Source organism: Somniosus microcephalus, unplaced genomic scaffold, assembly GCF_052327205.1.
Source record: "Somniosus microcephalus isolate GS21.2 unplaced genomic scaffold, FLI_Smic_1.0 unresolved_chr7, whole genome shotgun sequence".
Lineage (NCBI taxonomy): Eukaryota > Metazoa > Chordata > Chondrichthyes > Squaliformes > Somniosidae > Somniosus > Somniosus microcephalus.
Window position 1 is genome coordinate 29,523,596 of NW_028225185.1, and position 17,451 is coordinate 29,541,046.

A 17,451-nucleotide genomic window follows, 5' to 3' on the forward strand; every position below is an offset into this window, starting at 1 on the left:
TCCACTGTCACGCGCTTCTCGACTCCGCCTTCAGCTGCGCCCCGGTTCCCCGTGTCACGGGGTCTCTTCCTCATCATTCTACTGGCCGCCACCTCCACCACTGTCACGTGCTCCTATACCCTACCTTCAGCTCGGCCCCGGTTCTCCCGTGTCACGGGGTCTATTCCCGCATTCTATTGGCCGCCGCCGACTCCACTGTCACGTGGTGCTAAAGCCTCTTTCTTCCCCCCGCCCCGGCTCCGCCTCACGTGACCTGACTCCCCTCCCCCACCCCCACCGTTGCCAAGCAGCACTTGCGGCCTTGGTTACCGCCCTCCTCCAAGCCTACGAGTGAGAGTGATGGGCCAAAATGGACACCAAACTTGCATAAAAGAAAGTATTTCAAATGCTGTTCTGCAAATTTTCCATCATATCATTTTTTTCATTTATATCTACGGTATATTAAAGATCGCACTCCGGTGCTCGCTTCCGCCAGCCACCCCACCGGTGTAAACTCCTATCCCAGTTATAATGGAAATTTCCTATGTAAATGATTATGCTGTGATTACAGCCTCCGGCCAGTGGCGGTGCTGCTCCTTGTCCTTCAATGGCCTCCCCTGCCCTCCGTCACATGGTTTTCCCCCTTTACATCAGGACATAGGAACAGGAGGAAGCCGTTCAGCCCCTCCAGCCTGTTACATTAGAAACAGGAGGAGACCATTCAGCCCCTCAAGCCTGTTACATTAGGAACAGGAGGAGGCCATTCAGCCCCCTCGAGCCTGTTACATTAGGAACAGGAGGAGGCCATTCAGCCCCTCGAGCCTGTTACATTAGGAACAGGAGGAGGCCGTTCAGCCCCTCGAGCCTGTTACATTAGGAACAGGAGGAGGCCGTTCAGCCCCTCGAGCCTGTTACATTAGGAACAGGAGGAGGCCGTTCAGCCCCTCGAGCCTGTTGCATTGGATCAGGAGGAGGCCATTCAGCACCTCGAGCCTGTTCCGCCATTCATTGAGATCATGGCTGATCTGCGACAAACTCCATCTACCCGCCTTCGCCACATATCCCTTAATACCTTTGAATAACAAAAATCCATCAATCTCAAAATTAAAATGAACGATTGACCTAACATCAATTGCCGTTTGCGGAAGTGAGTTCCAAACTTCTACCACCCTTTGTGTGTAGAAGTGTTTTCTAACTTCACTCCTGAAAGGTCTGGCTCTAATTTTTAGACTCTGCCCCCTAGTCCTAGACTCCCCAACCAGCAGAAATAGTTTCTCTCTCTCTACCCTATCAGTTCCCCCTCAATATTGATCACTTTGCTCAGATCACCCCTTAACCGTTCAAATTCTAGGCAATACAACCGTAGACACCTTCAGTGGCCCCTGTCAAGTGGTTTTGGTGAGACCACACCTTGAGTATTGTGTGCAGTTTTGGTTGCTTTATCTGAGGAAGGATGTTCTTGCCATGGAGGGAGTGCAGCGAAGATTCACCAGACTGATACCTGGGATGGCAGGAATGACGTATGAGGAGAGATTGGGTCGATTGGGCTTATACTCGCTGGAGTTTAGAAGAATGAGAGGGGATCTCATTGAAACTTATAAAATTCTAACAGGACTAGACAGACTAGATGCAGGAAGGATGTTCCCGATGGCGGGGGAGTCCAGAACCAGGGGTCACAGTCTAAGGATAAGGGGTAAGCCATTTAGGACTGAGATGAGGAGGAATTTCTTCACCCAGAGAGTGGTTAACCTGTGGAATTCTCTTCCACAGAAGGCAGTTGAGGCCAATTCATTAAATATATTCAAGAAGGAGTTGGATATATTTCTTAAGGCTAAAGGGATCAAGGGATATGGGGAGAAGGCAGGGACCGGGTACTGAATTTGGATGATCAGCCACGATCTCATTGAATGGCGGAGCAGGCTCGAGGGGCCGAATGGCTGACTCCTGCTCCTATCTTCTATGCTGCCTGATTCGCTGAGTGTTCCCAGCATTTTCTGTTTATATACCAGTGGCAGTGGCCACCCCCCCACCCCCCGTCTCGTGGTGAAGCCCCTCCCTGCCTCTCCCCACCCCTTGGCTTGTCTCACGTGACCTCACTCCCATTGCCAAGGAGGAGTGAGGCCTTGGTTACCGCCCTCCTCCAAGCCTGCCCCCAATGCCAATGGTTTTTTTTTTAATGATGAGCCAAAATGGGCACAAGACTGAGTTGAAATGATTTGAAATACTTTTCTTTTCAAAAATGAGCCTATTTTACACCGAAAGGTGGGATTCTTCTCCCCCCACCCAACACCGCCGCTGCAACTTATCCACCATCATTTCCGAGCAGCCAAATGCATTTTTTTAAAATTTACAATAAAGATCGCAGTTCCGCGCTCGCTTCCTGCCACCTTCCCCTCCACCCCCCACTGTTGTAAACTCCGATGCCAGTTATAATTGAAATTTCCTATGTAAACGGTCACACTGTGATTACAGCCTCCGGCCAGTGGTGGCACTGCTGCGCCGCCGTTTTGTAAGAAAGAAAGACTCGCATTGCTCCAGCGCCTTTCACCGCCTCAGGACGTCCCAAAGCACTTCACAGCCAATGAAGGACTTTTTTTCACTGTTGTAATGTGGGAAATGCGGCAGCCAATTAGCGCAGAGCAAGCTCCCACAAACAGCAGATAATGACCCAGATCATCTGTTTTTAGTGATGTTGGTTGAAGGATAAATATTGGCCAGGACACCGGGGAGAACTCACCCCCTGCTCTTCTTCGAAATAGTGGCCGTGGGATCTTTTTCATCCACCTGAGAGAGCAGACGGGGCCTCGGTTTAATGCCACATCCGAAAGTTGGCACCTCCAACAGTGCGGCGCTCCTTCAGTACCGCCCCTCTGACAGTGTGGCGCTCCCTCAGTACCGCCCCTCCCACAGTGCGGCGCTCCCTCAGTACCGCCCCTCCGACAGTGCGGCGCTCCCTCAGTACCGCCCCTCCGACAGTGCGGCGCTCCCTCAGTTCCGCCCCTCCGACAGTGCGGCGCTCCCTCAGTACCGCCCCTCCGACAGTGCGGCGCTCCCTCAGTACCACCCCTCCGACAGTGCGGCGCTCCCTCAGTACCGCCCCTCCGACAGTGCGGCGCTCCCTCAGTACCGCCCCTCCCACAGTGCGGCGCTCCCTCAGTACCGCCCCTCCGACAGTGCGGCGCTCCCTCAGTACCGCCCCTCCGACAGTGCGGCGCTCCCTCAGTACCACCCCTCCGACAGTGCGGCGCTCCCTCAGTACCGCCCCTCCGACAGTGCGGCGCTCCCTCAGTACCGCCCCTCCCACAGTGCGGCGCTCCCTCAGTACCGCCCCTCCGACAGTGCGGCGCCCCCTCAGTACCGCCCCTCCGACAGTGCGGCGCTCCCTCAGTACCGCCCCTCCGACAGTGCGGCGCTCCCTCAGTACCGCCCCTCCCACAGTGCGGCACTCCCTCAGTACTGCCCCTCCGACAGTGCGGCGCTCCCTCAGTACCGTCCCTCCGACAGTGCGGTGCTCCCTCAGTACCGCCCCTCCGACAGTGCGGCGCTCCCTCAGTACCGCCCCTCCCACAGTGCGGCACTCCCTCAGTACTGCCCCTCCGACAGTGCGGCGCTCCCTCAGTACCGTCCCTCCGACAGTGCTGCATCCACCCCTGTGTCGTGCCATATCACAGCGTCCTCCTGGGCGCAAAGGTGAAATGAGAGAGACCACAAAATATTCCAAACTCTACTAATAAATTTATGCATAAACATATCAGACATATCACATGCATTCTAATAACTAGTGACCCTTCCGCCTGCCATAGTTGAATAGCTGTCCTTGTGTGCAAGGTGTGAGATGTGGGTGAGTGTGCTGGGGGTGTGGTGCATTGAGCAGCGTGTGGTACGTAGCATTTGTTGAAGCCTTCACTCAGCCTGACCACCCGTGTGAGCTCCTTAAACTTCCTCCTGCACTGGGTGTGGGTCCTGGGGACCGCAGAGCTGCCCATGATCTTATCGGATGGCGGAGCAGGCTCGAGGGGCCGTTTGGTCTACACCTCTTCCTATTTTGTATGTTCTTATGTTCAGAGAACGGTTACAGCACAGGAGGAGGCCATTCGGCCCGTCGAGCCCGTGCCGGCTCTCTGCGAGAGCACTTCAGCTAGTCCCACTCCCCCCGCCCTTTCCCCGTAGACCTGTGAATTTCTTCCCCTCAGTTACTTATCCAATTCCCTTTTGAAAGCCACGATTGAGTCTGCCTCCATCACCCTATCAGGCAGCGCATTCCAGATCCTAACCACTCGCTGCGTAAAAGAGTTTTTCCTCATGTCGCCTTTGGTTCTTTTGCCAATCACCTTAAATCTGTGTCCTCTGGTTCTCGACCCTTCCGCCAATGGGAACAGTTTCCCTCTATCTACTCTGTCCAGATCCCTCATGATTTTGAACACCTCTATCAAATTTCCTCTCAACCTTCTCTGCTCCAAGGAGAACAACCCCAGCTTCTCCAGTCTCTCCACGTCACTGAAGTCCCACATCCCCGGTACCATTCTGGTCAATCTCCCCTTAACCTTCTCTGCTCTAAGGAGAACAATTCCAGCTTCTCCAGTCTCTCCACATCACTGAAGTCCCTCATCCCTGGTACCATTCTGGTCAATCTCCCCCTTAACCTTCTCTGCTCCAAGGAGAACAACCCCAGCTTCTCCAGTCTCTCCACATCACTGAAGTCCCTCATCCCTGGTACCATTCTGGTCAATCTCCCCTTAACCTTCTCTGCTCTAAGGAGAACAATCCCAGCTTCTCCAGTCTCTCCACATCGCTGAAGTCCCTCATCCCCGGTACCATTCTGGTCAATCTCCCCTTAACCTTCTCTGCTCTAAGGAGAACAATCCCAGCTTCTCCAGTCTCTCCACATCACTGAAGTCCCTAATCTCTGGTACCACTCTTGTAAATCTTTTCTGCACACTCTCTAAGGCCTTCACATCCTTCCTAAAGTGCGGTGCCCAGAATTGGACACAATACTCCAGTTGAGGCCGAACCAGTGTTTTATAAAGGTTCATCATAAATTCCTTGCTTTTGTACTCTATACCTCTATTTATGAAGCCCAGGATCCCGTGTGCTTTTTTAAACCGCTTTCTCAACCTGCCCTGCCACCTTCAACGATTTGTGCACATATACCCCCAGGTCTCTCTGTTCATACACCCCCTTTAGGATTGTCCCCTTTAGTTTATATTGCCTCTCCTCGTTCGTCCTACCAAAATGTATCACTTCACACTTTTCTGCGTTAAACTTCATCTGCTACGTGTCCGCCCATTCCACCAGCCTGTCTGTCTTCCTGAAGTCTATCACTATCCTCCTCAGTGTTCACTATACTTCCAAGTTTTGTGTCATCTGCAAATTTGGAAATTGTGCCCTGTACACTCAAGTCCGAATCATTAATATAGATCAAGAAAAGCAGTGGCCCTAGTACCCACCCCCGGGGAACACCACTGTGTACCTTCCTCCAGTCCCAAAAACAACCGCTCACCACTGCTCTCTGTCTCACGTCACTTAGCCAATTCCTACAAGAGCGATACAGTGCAGAAGGAGGCCATTCGGCCCATTGTGCCATTCCTTCGGACTGTCTCAGCATCTGTAACACAGTGTTGTGTCTGCGTGCGACACAGGTCTACCGAGGTAAAATGGTAAAAAAAAAAATTCAAAGTTATCGTTGAGGTAAATAATCTCAGGCCAACATCCCCAGCATCGAAGCTTTGACCACGCTCGATCGTACCTCGGGAGCCTACTGTCAACAAGGGCAGACGTCGACGACGAAGTCCAACACCGCCTTAGAGTCATAGAGTCATAGAGTGATACAGCATGGATAGAGGCCCTTCGGCCCATCGTGTCCATGCCGGCTATCAAGCTCTGTCTAATCTAATCCCATATTCCAGCATTTGGTCCGTAGCCTTGTATGCTATGGCATTTCAAGTGCTCATCCAAATGCTTCTTGAATGTTGTGAGGGTTCCTGCCTCCACAACCCTTTCAGGCAGTGAGTTCCGGACTCCAACCACCCTCTGGGTGAAAAAGTTCTTTCTCAAATCCCCTCTAAACCTCCCGCCCTTTACCTTGAATCTATGCCCCCTAGTTATTGACCCTTCTACTAAGGGAAAAAGCTCCTTAGTATCCATCCTATCTATGCCCCTCATAATTTTGTACACCTCAATCATGTCCCCCCTCAGCCTCCTCTGCTCCAAGGAAAACAAACCCAATCTGCCCAGTCTCTCTTCATAGCTGAAGCGCTCCAGCCCTGGTAACATCCTGGTGAATCTCCTCTGCACCCTCTCCAAAGCTATCACATCCTTCCTGTAGTGTGGCGACCAGAACTGCACACAGTATTCCAGCTGTGGCCTAACCAGTGTTTTATACAGCTCCATCATAACCTCCTTGCTCTTATATTCTATGCCTCGGCTAATGAAGGCAAGTATCCCATATGCCTTTTTTACCACCTTATCCACCTGTTCCGCCGCCTTCAGGGATCTGTGTACTTGCACACCCAGATCCCTCTGACCCTCTGTCTTGCCTAGGGTGTTACCATTCATTGTGTATTCCCTTGCCTTGTTAGTCCCCCCAAAGTGCATCACCTCGCACTTTTCCGGGTTAAATTCCATTTGCCACTGTTCTGACCAACCCATCTATATCGTCCTGCAGACTGAGACTACCCTCCTCGCTATTTACCACCCTACCAATTTTTGTATCATCCGCGAACTTACTGATCATACCTTTTACATTCATATCCAAGTCATTAATGTAGACCACAAACAGCAAGGGACCCAGCACCGATCCCTGTGGTACCCCACTGGCCACAGGCTTCCAGTCACAAAAACAACCTTCGACCATCACCCTCTGCCTTCTGCCACTAAGCCAGTTTTATATCCAATGTGCCAAGGCACCCTGGATTCCATGGGCTCTTACCTTCTTGACCAGTCTCCTGTGCGGGACTTTATCGAAGGCCTTACTGAAATCCATGTATACCACATCCACTGCGTTACCCTCATCCACACACCTAGTCACCCCCTCAAAAAATTCAATCAAATTAGTCAGACATGATCTTCCCTTGACAAAGCCATGTTGACTATCCCTGATTAATCCTTGCCTCTCCAAGTGGAGACTAATTTTGTCTCTCAGAATTTTTTCCAATAATTTTCCTACCACTGATGTTAGGCTCACTGGCCTGTAGTTCCCCGGTTTTTCCCTACTCCCCTTCTTGAATAATGGTACTACATTAGCGGTTCTCCAGTCCTCTGGCACATCCCCTGTGGCCAGAGAGGTTCTGAATATATGTGTTAGAGCCCCCGCAATCTCTTCCTTTGCCTCACACAGCAGCCTGGGATACATTTCGTCCGGGCCTGGGGATTTATCCATTTTTAGGCCTGCTAAAACCGCCAATACCTCTTCCCTCTCGATGTTAATATGTTCGAGCATATCACAGTCCCCCCGCCCTATTTCTATGTCTACATCGTCCCTCTCCATAGTGAAAACAGATGCAAAAAATTCATTTAGAACCCCTCCTACATCTTCCGGCTCCACACACAGATTGCCACTTTTGTCCCTAATGGGCCCTATTTTTTCCCTAGTTATCCTCTTACCCTTAATATACTTATAAAAACATCTTAGGATTTTCCTTTATTTTGCTCACCAGTGTTATTTCATGGCCCCTCCTTGATCTCCTAATTTCTTTTTTAAATATCCCCCTGCACTTTTTGTACTCCTCTAGGGCTTCCTCCGTCTTTAGCCTTTTGTATCTGCCAAAAGCCCTCCTTTTTTTTCTAATCCATTCTCGTATATCCCCTGACATCCAAGGTTCCCTGTGGTTTTTGGAACCACCCTTGACCTTTACGGGAACATGTTGCCATTGTATGATCTCAATCTCCCTTCTGAAAGCCTCCCATTGCTCCGATGCGGATTTTCCTACAAGTAGCTGATCCCAGTCCATTTTGGCCAGATCCTGCCTTATCCTATTAAAATCGGCCTTCCCCCAATTTAGAACCTTTATTTCCGGCCCATCCCTTTCCTTTTCCATGACCTTCAGTGTGCCAGTGCAGCCTTCGGTCGCCTGAGGAAGAGAGTGTTTGAAGACCAGGACCTCAAACCCGGCACCAAGCTCATGGTCTACAGAGGAGTAGTGATACCCGCTGATGTAATAAAACTGACTACACATTTGGTTTGAGCATAAAGTAAGGCTTTAATCAACTGGTTTCAGAACATGGATGTCTAGTTGTACTTCACTAGTTCCTTGTCTTACAAAATGTCCCTGTAAAACTGGGGCCGACGCCCGAGTATTTTTACTCCTTGGACGGCGCCACCAGCTGGCCGTCTAGCGTTATTTCACGAGTCGTTTCTTGATGAATGATGAGATTTATAACACCCGCCCTCCTGTATACCTCAGAGACATGGACCATGTAACATAGAAACATCGAAGATAGGAGCAGGAGTCGGCCATTTGGCCCCTCGAGCCTGCTCCACCATTTAATGCGATCATGGCTGATCATCCAAATTCAGTGCCCTGTCCCTGCCTTCTCCCCATACCCCTTGATCCCTTTAGCCTTAAGAAATATATCCAACTCCTTCTTGAATATATTTAATGAATTGGCCTCAACTGCCTTCTGTGGTAGAGAATTCCACAGGTTCACCACTCGCTGGGTGAAGAAATTCCTCCTCATCTCTGTCCTCAATGGCTTACCCCTTATCTTTAGACTGTGACCCTTGGTTCTGGACTCCCCCGCCATCGGGAACATACTTCCTGCATCTAGTCTCTCTAGTCCTGTTAGAATTTTTTATAAGTTTCAATGTACAGCAGACACCTCAAAGCACTGGAGAGGTACCACCAATGCTGCCTCCGCAAGATCCTGCAAATCCATTGGCAGGATAGGCGCACCAACGTCAGTGTTCTCGCTCAGGCCAACATCCCCAGCATCGAAGCTCTGACCACGCTCGATCAGCTCCGATGGATGGGTCACATTGTCCGCATGCCCGATACGAGACTCCCGAAACAAGCGCTCTACTCGGAGCTCCGACAGGGCAAGAGAGCCCCAGGTGGGCAGAGGAAACGCTCCAAGGACCACCCTCAAAGCCTCCTTGGAAAAAGTGCAACATCCCCATCAACACCTGGGAATCCCTGGCCCAAGGCCGCGCAAAGTGGAGGAGAAGCATCCGGGAAGGCACCGAACACCTCGAGTCTCTTCGCCGGGAGCAAGCAGAAGCCAAGCGCACTTCAACCCAAGCACCCTGTCCACCCGCCCCTTCAACCACCGTCTGCCCCACCTGTGACAGAGACTGTAGGTCCCGCATTGGACACATCAGTCACCTGAGAACTCATTCTTAGCGTGGAAGCAAGTCGTCCTCAGTTCCCAAGGGACTGCCCAAGAAGAGGAAATAATCGTGACAGTGGGCAGGAGCTTCAGACCATCGTCACATCTTTACTGGGATCCTGGTAGTTAATCTGTGCCTGCACCTGGACAGTGTTCATTTCAAGAGGTGCAGAATCCTGGACCGGAGGTGCATCCCAGAGCGAGCTTTGCTTCCTTGTTGCGTTTTCGGTTAGCGGCGCCGAGACAAAGCGGGCGTCGGCTAGCGGTCCCCTGGCTGCCTTGAAGTCAAACCGATCCAGAGGGGCGTGCTCAATCCGGCACAGGGCATCATCCGTGTCGCTGCTGTAACTGGGGCTGACCCCCGGCGAGAGCTCCGCCGGCTCGGAGAAACCAGGGCCGCGGTCGGCCCACTCGGTCTGCACGGACCTGTGGACCCTGGCCTCGGGCACATCACCGTCCGAGCGTTCGTCCGGCTCCACCTTCCTGAAGCAGTAGCGGGCCAGCATGCTGATGAAGAACATCTCGACGATCACCGAGTAATGGAAAATAACTGCGGGAGAGGCAGAGTGTTACGGTAAGGAAGCAGTCAGTCAAAAAAAATTAAAGACTCGCGTTTCACGACCACCGGACGTCCCAAAGCGTTTTACAGCCAATGAAGGACTTTTTTTGAAGTGTGGTCACTGTTGTAATGTGGCAAACGCGGCAGCCAATTTGCGCACAGCAAGCTCCCACGAACAGCATTGTCATAATGACCCAGATCATCTGTTTTTAGTGATGTTGATTGAGGGATTAATATTTACTCAGTGCCGCCCCTCCGACAGTGTGGCGCTCTCTCAGTGCCGCCCCTCCGACAGTGCGGCGCTCCCTCAGTACTGCCCCTCCGACAGTGCGGCGCTCCCTCAGTACTGCCCCTCCGACAGTACGGCGCTCCCTCAGTACTGCCCCTCCGACAGTGCAGCGCTCCCTCAGTACCGCCCCTCCGACAGTGCGGCACTCCCTCAGTACCGCCCCTCCGACAGTGCGGTGCTCCCTCAGTACTGCCCCTCCCACAGTGCGGCGCTCCCTCAGTACCACCCCTCCGACAGTGCGGCGCTCCCTCAGTACCGCCCCTCCGACAGTGCGGCGCTCCCTCAGTACCGCGGCTCCGACAGTGCGACGCTCCCTCAGTACCGCCCCTCCGACAGTGCGGCGCTCCCTCAGTACCGCCCCTCCGACAGTGCGGCGCTCCCTCAGTACCGCCCCTCCAACAGTGCGGCGCTCCCTCAGTACTGCCCCTCCGACAGTGCGGCGCTCCCTCAGTACAGCCCCTCCGACAGTGCGGCGCTCCCTCAGTACCGCCCCTCCGACAGTGCGGCGCTCCCTCAGTACCGCCCCTCCGACAGTGCGGCGCTCCCTCAGTACCGCCCCTCCGACAGTGCGGCGCTCCCTCAGTACCGCCCCTCCGACAGTGCGGCGCTCCCTCAGTACTGCCCTCCGACAGTGCGGCGCTCCCTCAGCACCGCCCCTCCGACAGTGCGGCGCTCCCTCAGTACTGCCCCTCCGACAGTGCGGCGCTCCCTCAGCACCGCCCCTCCGACAGTGCGGCGCTCCCTCAGTACCGCCCCTCCGACAGTGCGGCGCTCCCTCAGTACTGCCCTCCGACAGTGCGGCGCTCCCTCAGCACCGCCCCTCCGACAGTGCGGCGCTCCCTCAGTACAGCCCCTCCGACAGTGCGGCGCTCCCTCAGTACCGCCTCTCCGACAGTGCGGCGCTCCCTCAGTACCGCCCCTCCGACAGTGCGGCGCTCCCTCAGTACCGCCCCTCCGACAGTGCGGCGCTCCCTCAGTACCGCCTCTCCGACAGTGCGGCGCTCCCTCAGTACCGCCTCTCCGACAGTGCGGCGCTCCCTCAGTACCGCCCCTCCGACAGTGCGGCGCTCCCTCAGTACTGCCCCTCCGACAGTGCGGCGCTCCCTCAGCACTGCACTGGAGTGTCAGCCTAGATTTTTGTGCTCGAGTCTCTGGAGTGAGACTTGAACCCACAACCTTCTGACTCAAAGGCGAGGGTGCTGCCCAGTGAGTCACTGGCTGACACTGTCATCCAGGCACTCCTTTCAGAGACTGTGTACAGTCCATTCAATCATGGGGTCACCTCAACCCAACCCATTTAATCTCGGAAAATCTTTGCAAACATTCCCTCAGCCCACTCACTGTCTCCAAAGTTAAATCAGGCAAAACTCCAGAATACGCAAGGAAAAAGATTTGTATTTATATCACGCCTTGTCATGTCTGTCAGGATATGCCAAATAGCTTCACATCAATAAATTACTTTGAAGGTGTACACAGCAACCATTTTGCACACAACAGGAGCGATTATCAAACAAAATTTGACACCGAGCCACATAAGGAGATATTAGGGACTGGTGACCAAAAGCTTGGTCAAAGAGGTCGGTTTTAAGGAGCGTCTTAAAGGAGGAGAGAGAGGCGGAGAGGTTTAGGGAGGGAATTGCAGAGCTCGGGGCCCTGGCGCGGTCGCCAATGGTGGAGTGATGGAAAACGGGGGGTTGCGCGAGAGGCCAGAATTTGAGGAGCGCAGAGGTCTTGGAGGGTTGTCGGGGCTGGAGGAGGTTACAGAGATAGGGAGGGGGGGCGAGGAGGCCACAGAGGGGTTTGAACACAAGGATGAGAATTTTTAAATCGAGGCGTTGCCGGACTGGGAGCCAATGGAGATCAGTGAGCACAGTGGGTGATGTGTGAGCGCCGCACTTTCTTTTATTCGTTCACGGGATGTGGGTGTCGCTGGCAAGGCCGGCATTTATCGCCCATCCCTAGTCGTCCTCGAGAAGGTGGTGGTGAGCCGCTTTCTTGAACCGCTGCAGTCCGTGTGGTGAAGGTGCTCCCACAGTGCTGTTAGGGAGGGAGTTCCAGGATTTTGACCCAGCGACGATGAAGGAACGGCCGATATATTTCCAACTCAGGGTGGTGTGTGACTTGGGGGGGAACTTGGAGGTGGCGGTGTCCCCGTGCGCCTGCTGCCCTCGTCCTTCTAGGTGGAGGAGGTCGCGGGTTTGGGAGGTGCTGCCGAAGAAGCCTTGGCGAGTTGCTGCAGTGCATCTTGTAGATGGTCCACACTGCAGCCACGGTGCGCCGGTGGTGGAGGGAGTGAATGTTTAAGGTGGTGGATGGGGTGCCGATCAAGCGGGCTGCTTTGTCCTGGATGGTGTCGAGCTTCTCCAGTGTTGTTGGAGCTGCACTCATCCAGGCAAGTGGAGAGTATTCCATCACACTCCTGACTTGTGCCTTGTAGATGGTGGAAAGGCTTTGGGGAGTCAGGAGGTGAGACACTCGCCGCAGAATACCCAGCCTCTGACCTGCTCTTGTGGTCACAGTATTTAGGATACGGGGCACCAGAGTTTTTTGGTACTTGACATATGTTCCATCTCCCGCCAGTAGCTGCAACCTTTCCTGCCTCCCTCGTTCTTGCCCTTTCTCCTGCAAGCCACAGGCTTTCAAAAGCCACGCTCGGTGTCACCTCACCTTATGCCACAAGGTGCTTCCAACCTTCGTAATGTCCTGTGCGATGGGGGAAAATCTTAGAAACATAGAAGATAGGAGCAGGAGTCGGCCATTCGGCCCCTCGAGCCCGCTCCGCCATTTAATGCGATCACGGCTGATCATCCAAATTCAGTACCCTGTCCCTGCCTTCTCCCCATATCCCTTTAGCCTTAAGAAATATATCTAACTCCTTCTTGAATATATTTAATGAATTGGCCTCAACTGCCTTCTGTGGTAGAGAATTCCACAGGTTCACCACTCTCTGGGTGAGGAAATTCCTCCTCATCTCTGTCCTAAATGGCTTACCCCTTATCCTTAGACTGTGACCCCTGGTTCTGGACTCCCCCGCCATCGGGAACATCCTTCCTGCATCTAGTCTGTCTAGTGCTGTTAGAATTTTATAAGTTTCAATGAGATCCCCTCTCATTCTTCTAAACTCTAGCGAATATAAGCCCAATCGACCCAATCTCTCCTCATACGTCATTCCTGCCATCCCAGGTATCAGTCTGGTGAATCTTCGCTGCACTCCCTCCATGGCAAGAACATCCTTCCTCAGATAAGGCGACCAAAACTGCACACAACACTCAAGGTGTGGTCTCACCAAGGCCCTGTACAACTGCAGCAAGACATCCTTGTTCCTGTACTCGAATCCTCTCGCTATGAAGGCCAACATACCATTTGCCTTCTTAACCGCCTGCTGCACCTGCATGCTTACCTTCAGCGACTGGTGCACAAGGACACCCAGGTCTCGTTGCACTTCCCCTTCTCCCAATCTATTGCCGTTCAGATAATAATCTGCCTTCCTGTACATTGTACTGCATCTGCCATACATCTGCCCAATCGCCCAACCTGTCCAAAATCGTACTGGAGTTTCTCGGCATCCTCCTCACAGCACACACGCCCACCCAGCTTTGTGTCATCTGCAAACTTGGAGATATTACATCTAGTTCCCTCGTCTAGATCATTAATATATATTTCAAGTACAGGAGCAAGGATGTCTTGCTGCAGTTGTACAGGGCCTTGGTGAGACCACACCTTGAGTATTGTGTGCAGTTTTGGTCGCCTTACCTGAGGAAGGACGTTCTTGCCATGGAGGGAGTGCAGCGAAGATTCACCAGGCTGATACCTGGGATGGCAGGAATGACGTATGAGGAGAGATTGGGTCGATTGGGCTTATACTCGCTGGAGTTTAGAAGAATGAGAGGGGATCTCATTGAAACTTATAAAATTCTAACAGGACTAGACAGACTAGATGCAGGAAGGATGTTCCCGATGGCAGGGGAGTCCAGAACCAGGGGTCACAGTCTAAGGATAAGGGGTAAGCCATTTAGGACAGAGATGAGGAGGAATTTCTTCACCCAGAGAGTGGTGAACCTGTGGAATTCTCTACCACAGAAGGCAGTTGAGGCCAATTCATTAAATATATTCAAGAAGGAGTTGGATATATTTCTTAAGGCTAAAGGGATCAAGGGATATGGGGAGAAAGCAAGGACAGGGTACTGAATTTGGATGATCAGCCATGATCTCATTAAATGGCGGAGCAGGCTCGAATGGCCGACTCCTGCTCCTATCTTCTATGTTTCTATGTATTGTGAATAGCTGGGGTCCTAGCACCGACCCCCTCCCCACCCCCATCCTCACCATGGTTCCCCGTGAACGTCAAACCCACTGTACTGGCGTCGAGGACTTACTCTGAGAGCGCATGTCAACGGAGAAGGGCGGAAAGCAAGGGATGGCGCCGAGCACGCCCATGGTCTCCAGGATTCCGCTCTGCAGCCCGAACAGGACCAGCACCACGATGATGCAGATGAACTTCCCCTGCAGGCTGTAGCCCCGGAGCGAGCTCTTGGAGGCCTTGTAGAACAGGAGATAGCCGTAGAACGAGAGGAAGGTGGAGACGCCGATGATGATGTTCACGTAGGAGTTGGGTTTGAGGAAGTCAACCTGCAACGGGCCCAAGACATGTCACGCCTGCTCTTCACCGCCCGGGGACTCCTCCCTCGCGTCACATAAAAACAAAACTGCCTTCCCCATCCCAACTCGTATCAAGCACAAGTCTATAGACTCTGGAACAGTACCCATGGATTGGAGGGTAGCTAATGTTACCCCACTATTCAAAAAAGGTGGTAGAGAGAAAACAGGGAATTATAGACCGGTAAGCCTGACATCGGTAGTGGGGAAAATGCTAGAGTCCATTATAAAAGATGTAATAGCAGAGCACTTGGAAAACAGTGACAGGATCGGACAAAGTCAACATGGATTTACAAAACGTAAATCGCGCTTGGCTAATCTACTGGAATTTTTTGAGGATGTAACTGGTAGAATAGATAAGGGAGAACCAGTGGATGTGGTGTATTTGGACTTTCAGAAGGCTTTCGATAAGGTCCTGCATAAGAGATTGGCGTGTAAAGTTAAGGCACATGGGATTGGGGGTAAGGTATTGACTTGGATAGAGAACTGGTTGGCAGACAGGAAGCAAAGAGTTGGAATAAACGGGTCTTTTTCTGAGTGGCAGGCAGTGACTAGAGGGGTACCGCAGGAATCGATGCTAGGACCCCAGCTATTCACAATATATTTAAATGATCTAGATGAGGGAACTTGAAGTAATATCTCCAAGTTTGCAGACGACACAAAGCTGGGTGGGCGTGTGTGCTGTGAGGAGGATGCCGAGAAACTCCAGGGTGATTTGGACAGGTTGGGTGATTGGGCAGATGCATGGCAAATGCAGTATAATGTGGATAAATGTGAGGTTATCCACTTTGGTGGCAAAAACAGTAAGACAGATTATTATCTGAACGGCAACAGATTGGGAAAAGGGAAAGTGCAACGAGACCTGGGTGTCCTTGTGCACCAGTCGCTGAAGGTAAGCATGCAGGTGCAGCAGGCGGTTAAGAAGGCAAATGGTATGTTGGCCTTCGTAGCGAGAGGGTTCGAGTACAGGAACAAGGATGTCTTGCTCCAGTTGTACAGGGCCTTGGTGAGACCGCACCTTGAGTATTGTGTGCAGTTTTGGTCGCCTTATCTGAGGAAGGATGTTCTTGCCATGGAGGGAGTGCAGCGAAGATTCACCAGACTGATACCTGGGATGGCAGGAATGACGTATGAGGAGAGATTGGGTCGATTGGGCTTATACTCGCTGGAGTTTAGAAGAATGAGAGGGGATCTCATTGAAACTTACAAAATTCTAACAGGACTAGACAGACTAGATGCAGGAAGGATGTTCCCGATGGCAGGGGAGTCCAGAACCAGGGGTCACAGTCTAAGGATAAGGGGTAAGCCATTTAGGACTGAGATGAGGAGGTATTTCTTCACCCAGAGTGTGGTGAACCTGTGGAATTCTCAACCACAAAAGGGCAATTGAGGCCAATTCATTAAATATATTCAACAAGGAGTTAGATATATTTCTTGAGGCTAAAGGGATCAAGGGATATGGGGAGAAGGCAGGGACCGGGTACTGAATTTGGATGATCAGCCATGATCTCATTAAATGGCGGAGCAGGCTCGAGGGGCCGAATGGCCGACTCCTGCTCCTATCTTCGATGTTTCTATGTTTCTGTATCTAACCCGTGCTGTATCTGCCCTGGGAGTGTTTGATGGGACAGTGTAGAGGGAGCTTTACTCTGTATCTAACCCGTGCTGTACCTGCCCTGGGAGTGTTTGATGGGGACAGTGTAGAGGGAGCTTTACTCTGTATCTAACCCATGCTGTACCTGCCCTGGGAGTGTTTGATGGGATAGTGTAGAGGGAGCTTTACTCTGTATCTAACCCGTGCTGTACCTGCCCTGGGAGTGTTTGATGGGACAGTGTAGAGGGAGCTTTACTCTGTATCTAACCCGTGCTGTACCTGCCCTGGGAGTGTTTGATGGGACAGTGTAGAGGGAGCTTTACTCTGTATCTAACCCGTGCTGTACCTGCCCTGGGAGTGTTTGATGGGGACAGTGTAGAGGGAGCTTTACGCTGTATCTAACCCGTGCTGTACCTGCCCTGGGAGTGTTTGATGGGGACAGTGTAGAGGGAGCTTTACTCTGTATCTAACCCGTGCTGTACCTGCCCTGGGAGTGTTTGATGGGACAGTGTCGAGGGAGCTTTACTCTGTATCTAACCCGTGCTGTACCTGCCCTGGGAGTGTTTGACGGGACAGTGTAGAGGGAGCTTTACTCTGTATCTAACCCGTGCTGTACCTGCCCTGGGAGTGTTTGATAGGACAGTGTAGAGGGTGCTTTACTCTGTATATAACCCGTGCTGTACCTGCCCTGGGAGTGTTTGATGGGACAGTGTAGAGGGAGCTTTACTCTGCATCTAAAAAGTGCTGTACCTGCCCTGGGAGTGTTTGATGGGGACAGTGTAGAGGGAGCTTTACTCTGTATCTAACCCGTGCTGTACCTGCCCTGGGAGTGTTTGATGGGACAGTGTAGAGGGAGCTTTACTCTGTATCTAACCCGTACTGTACCTGCCCTGGGAGTGTTTGATGGGGACAGTGTAGAGGGAGCTTTACTCTGTATCTAACCCATGCTGTACCTGCCCTGGGAGTGTTTGATGGGGACAGTGTAGAGGGAGCTTTACTCTGTATCTAACCCGTGCTGTACCTGCCCTGGGAGTGTTTGATGGGACAGTG

At 52.4% G+C, this 17,451-nt stretch overlaps 2 protein-coding genes across 4 annotated transcripts in view; one reads left to right on the plus strand and one right to left on the minus strand.

Annotated features, from left to right (window-relative positions):
* The window catches only part of ftsj1 (FtsJ RNA 2'-O-methyltransferase 1), a 166,255-nt gene that overhangs the window by 63,333 nt on the left and 85,471 nt on the right, over positions 1-17,451 (plus strand). The window lies entirely within an intron of this gene.
* The window catches only part of LOC147086707 (organic solute transporter subunit alpha), a 69,719-nt gene continuing 60,169 nt past the window's right edge, over positions 7,902-17,451 (minus strand). For both annotated transcript variants that reach the window (XM_085978856.1, XM_085978854.1), the window contains exons 6-7: positions 14,528-14,780; positions 7,902-9,853 (exon numbers count right to left, since the gene is read on the minus strand). In XM_085978856.1, the coding sequence (XP_085834982.1) occupies positions 9,393-9,853; positions 14,528-14,780 (714 nt within the window). In that variant the 3' untranslated portion in view covers positions 7,902-9,392. The remainder of the gene's footprint in view (positions 9,854-14,527; positions 14,781-17,451) is intronic.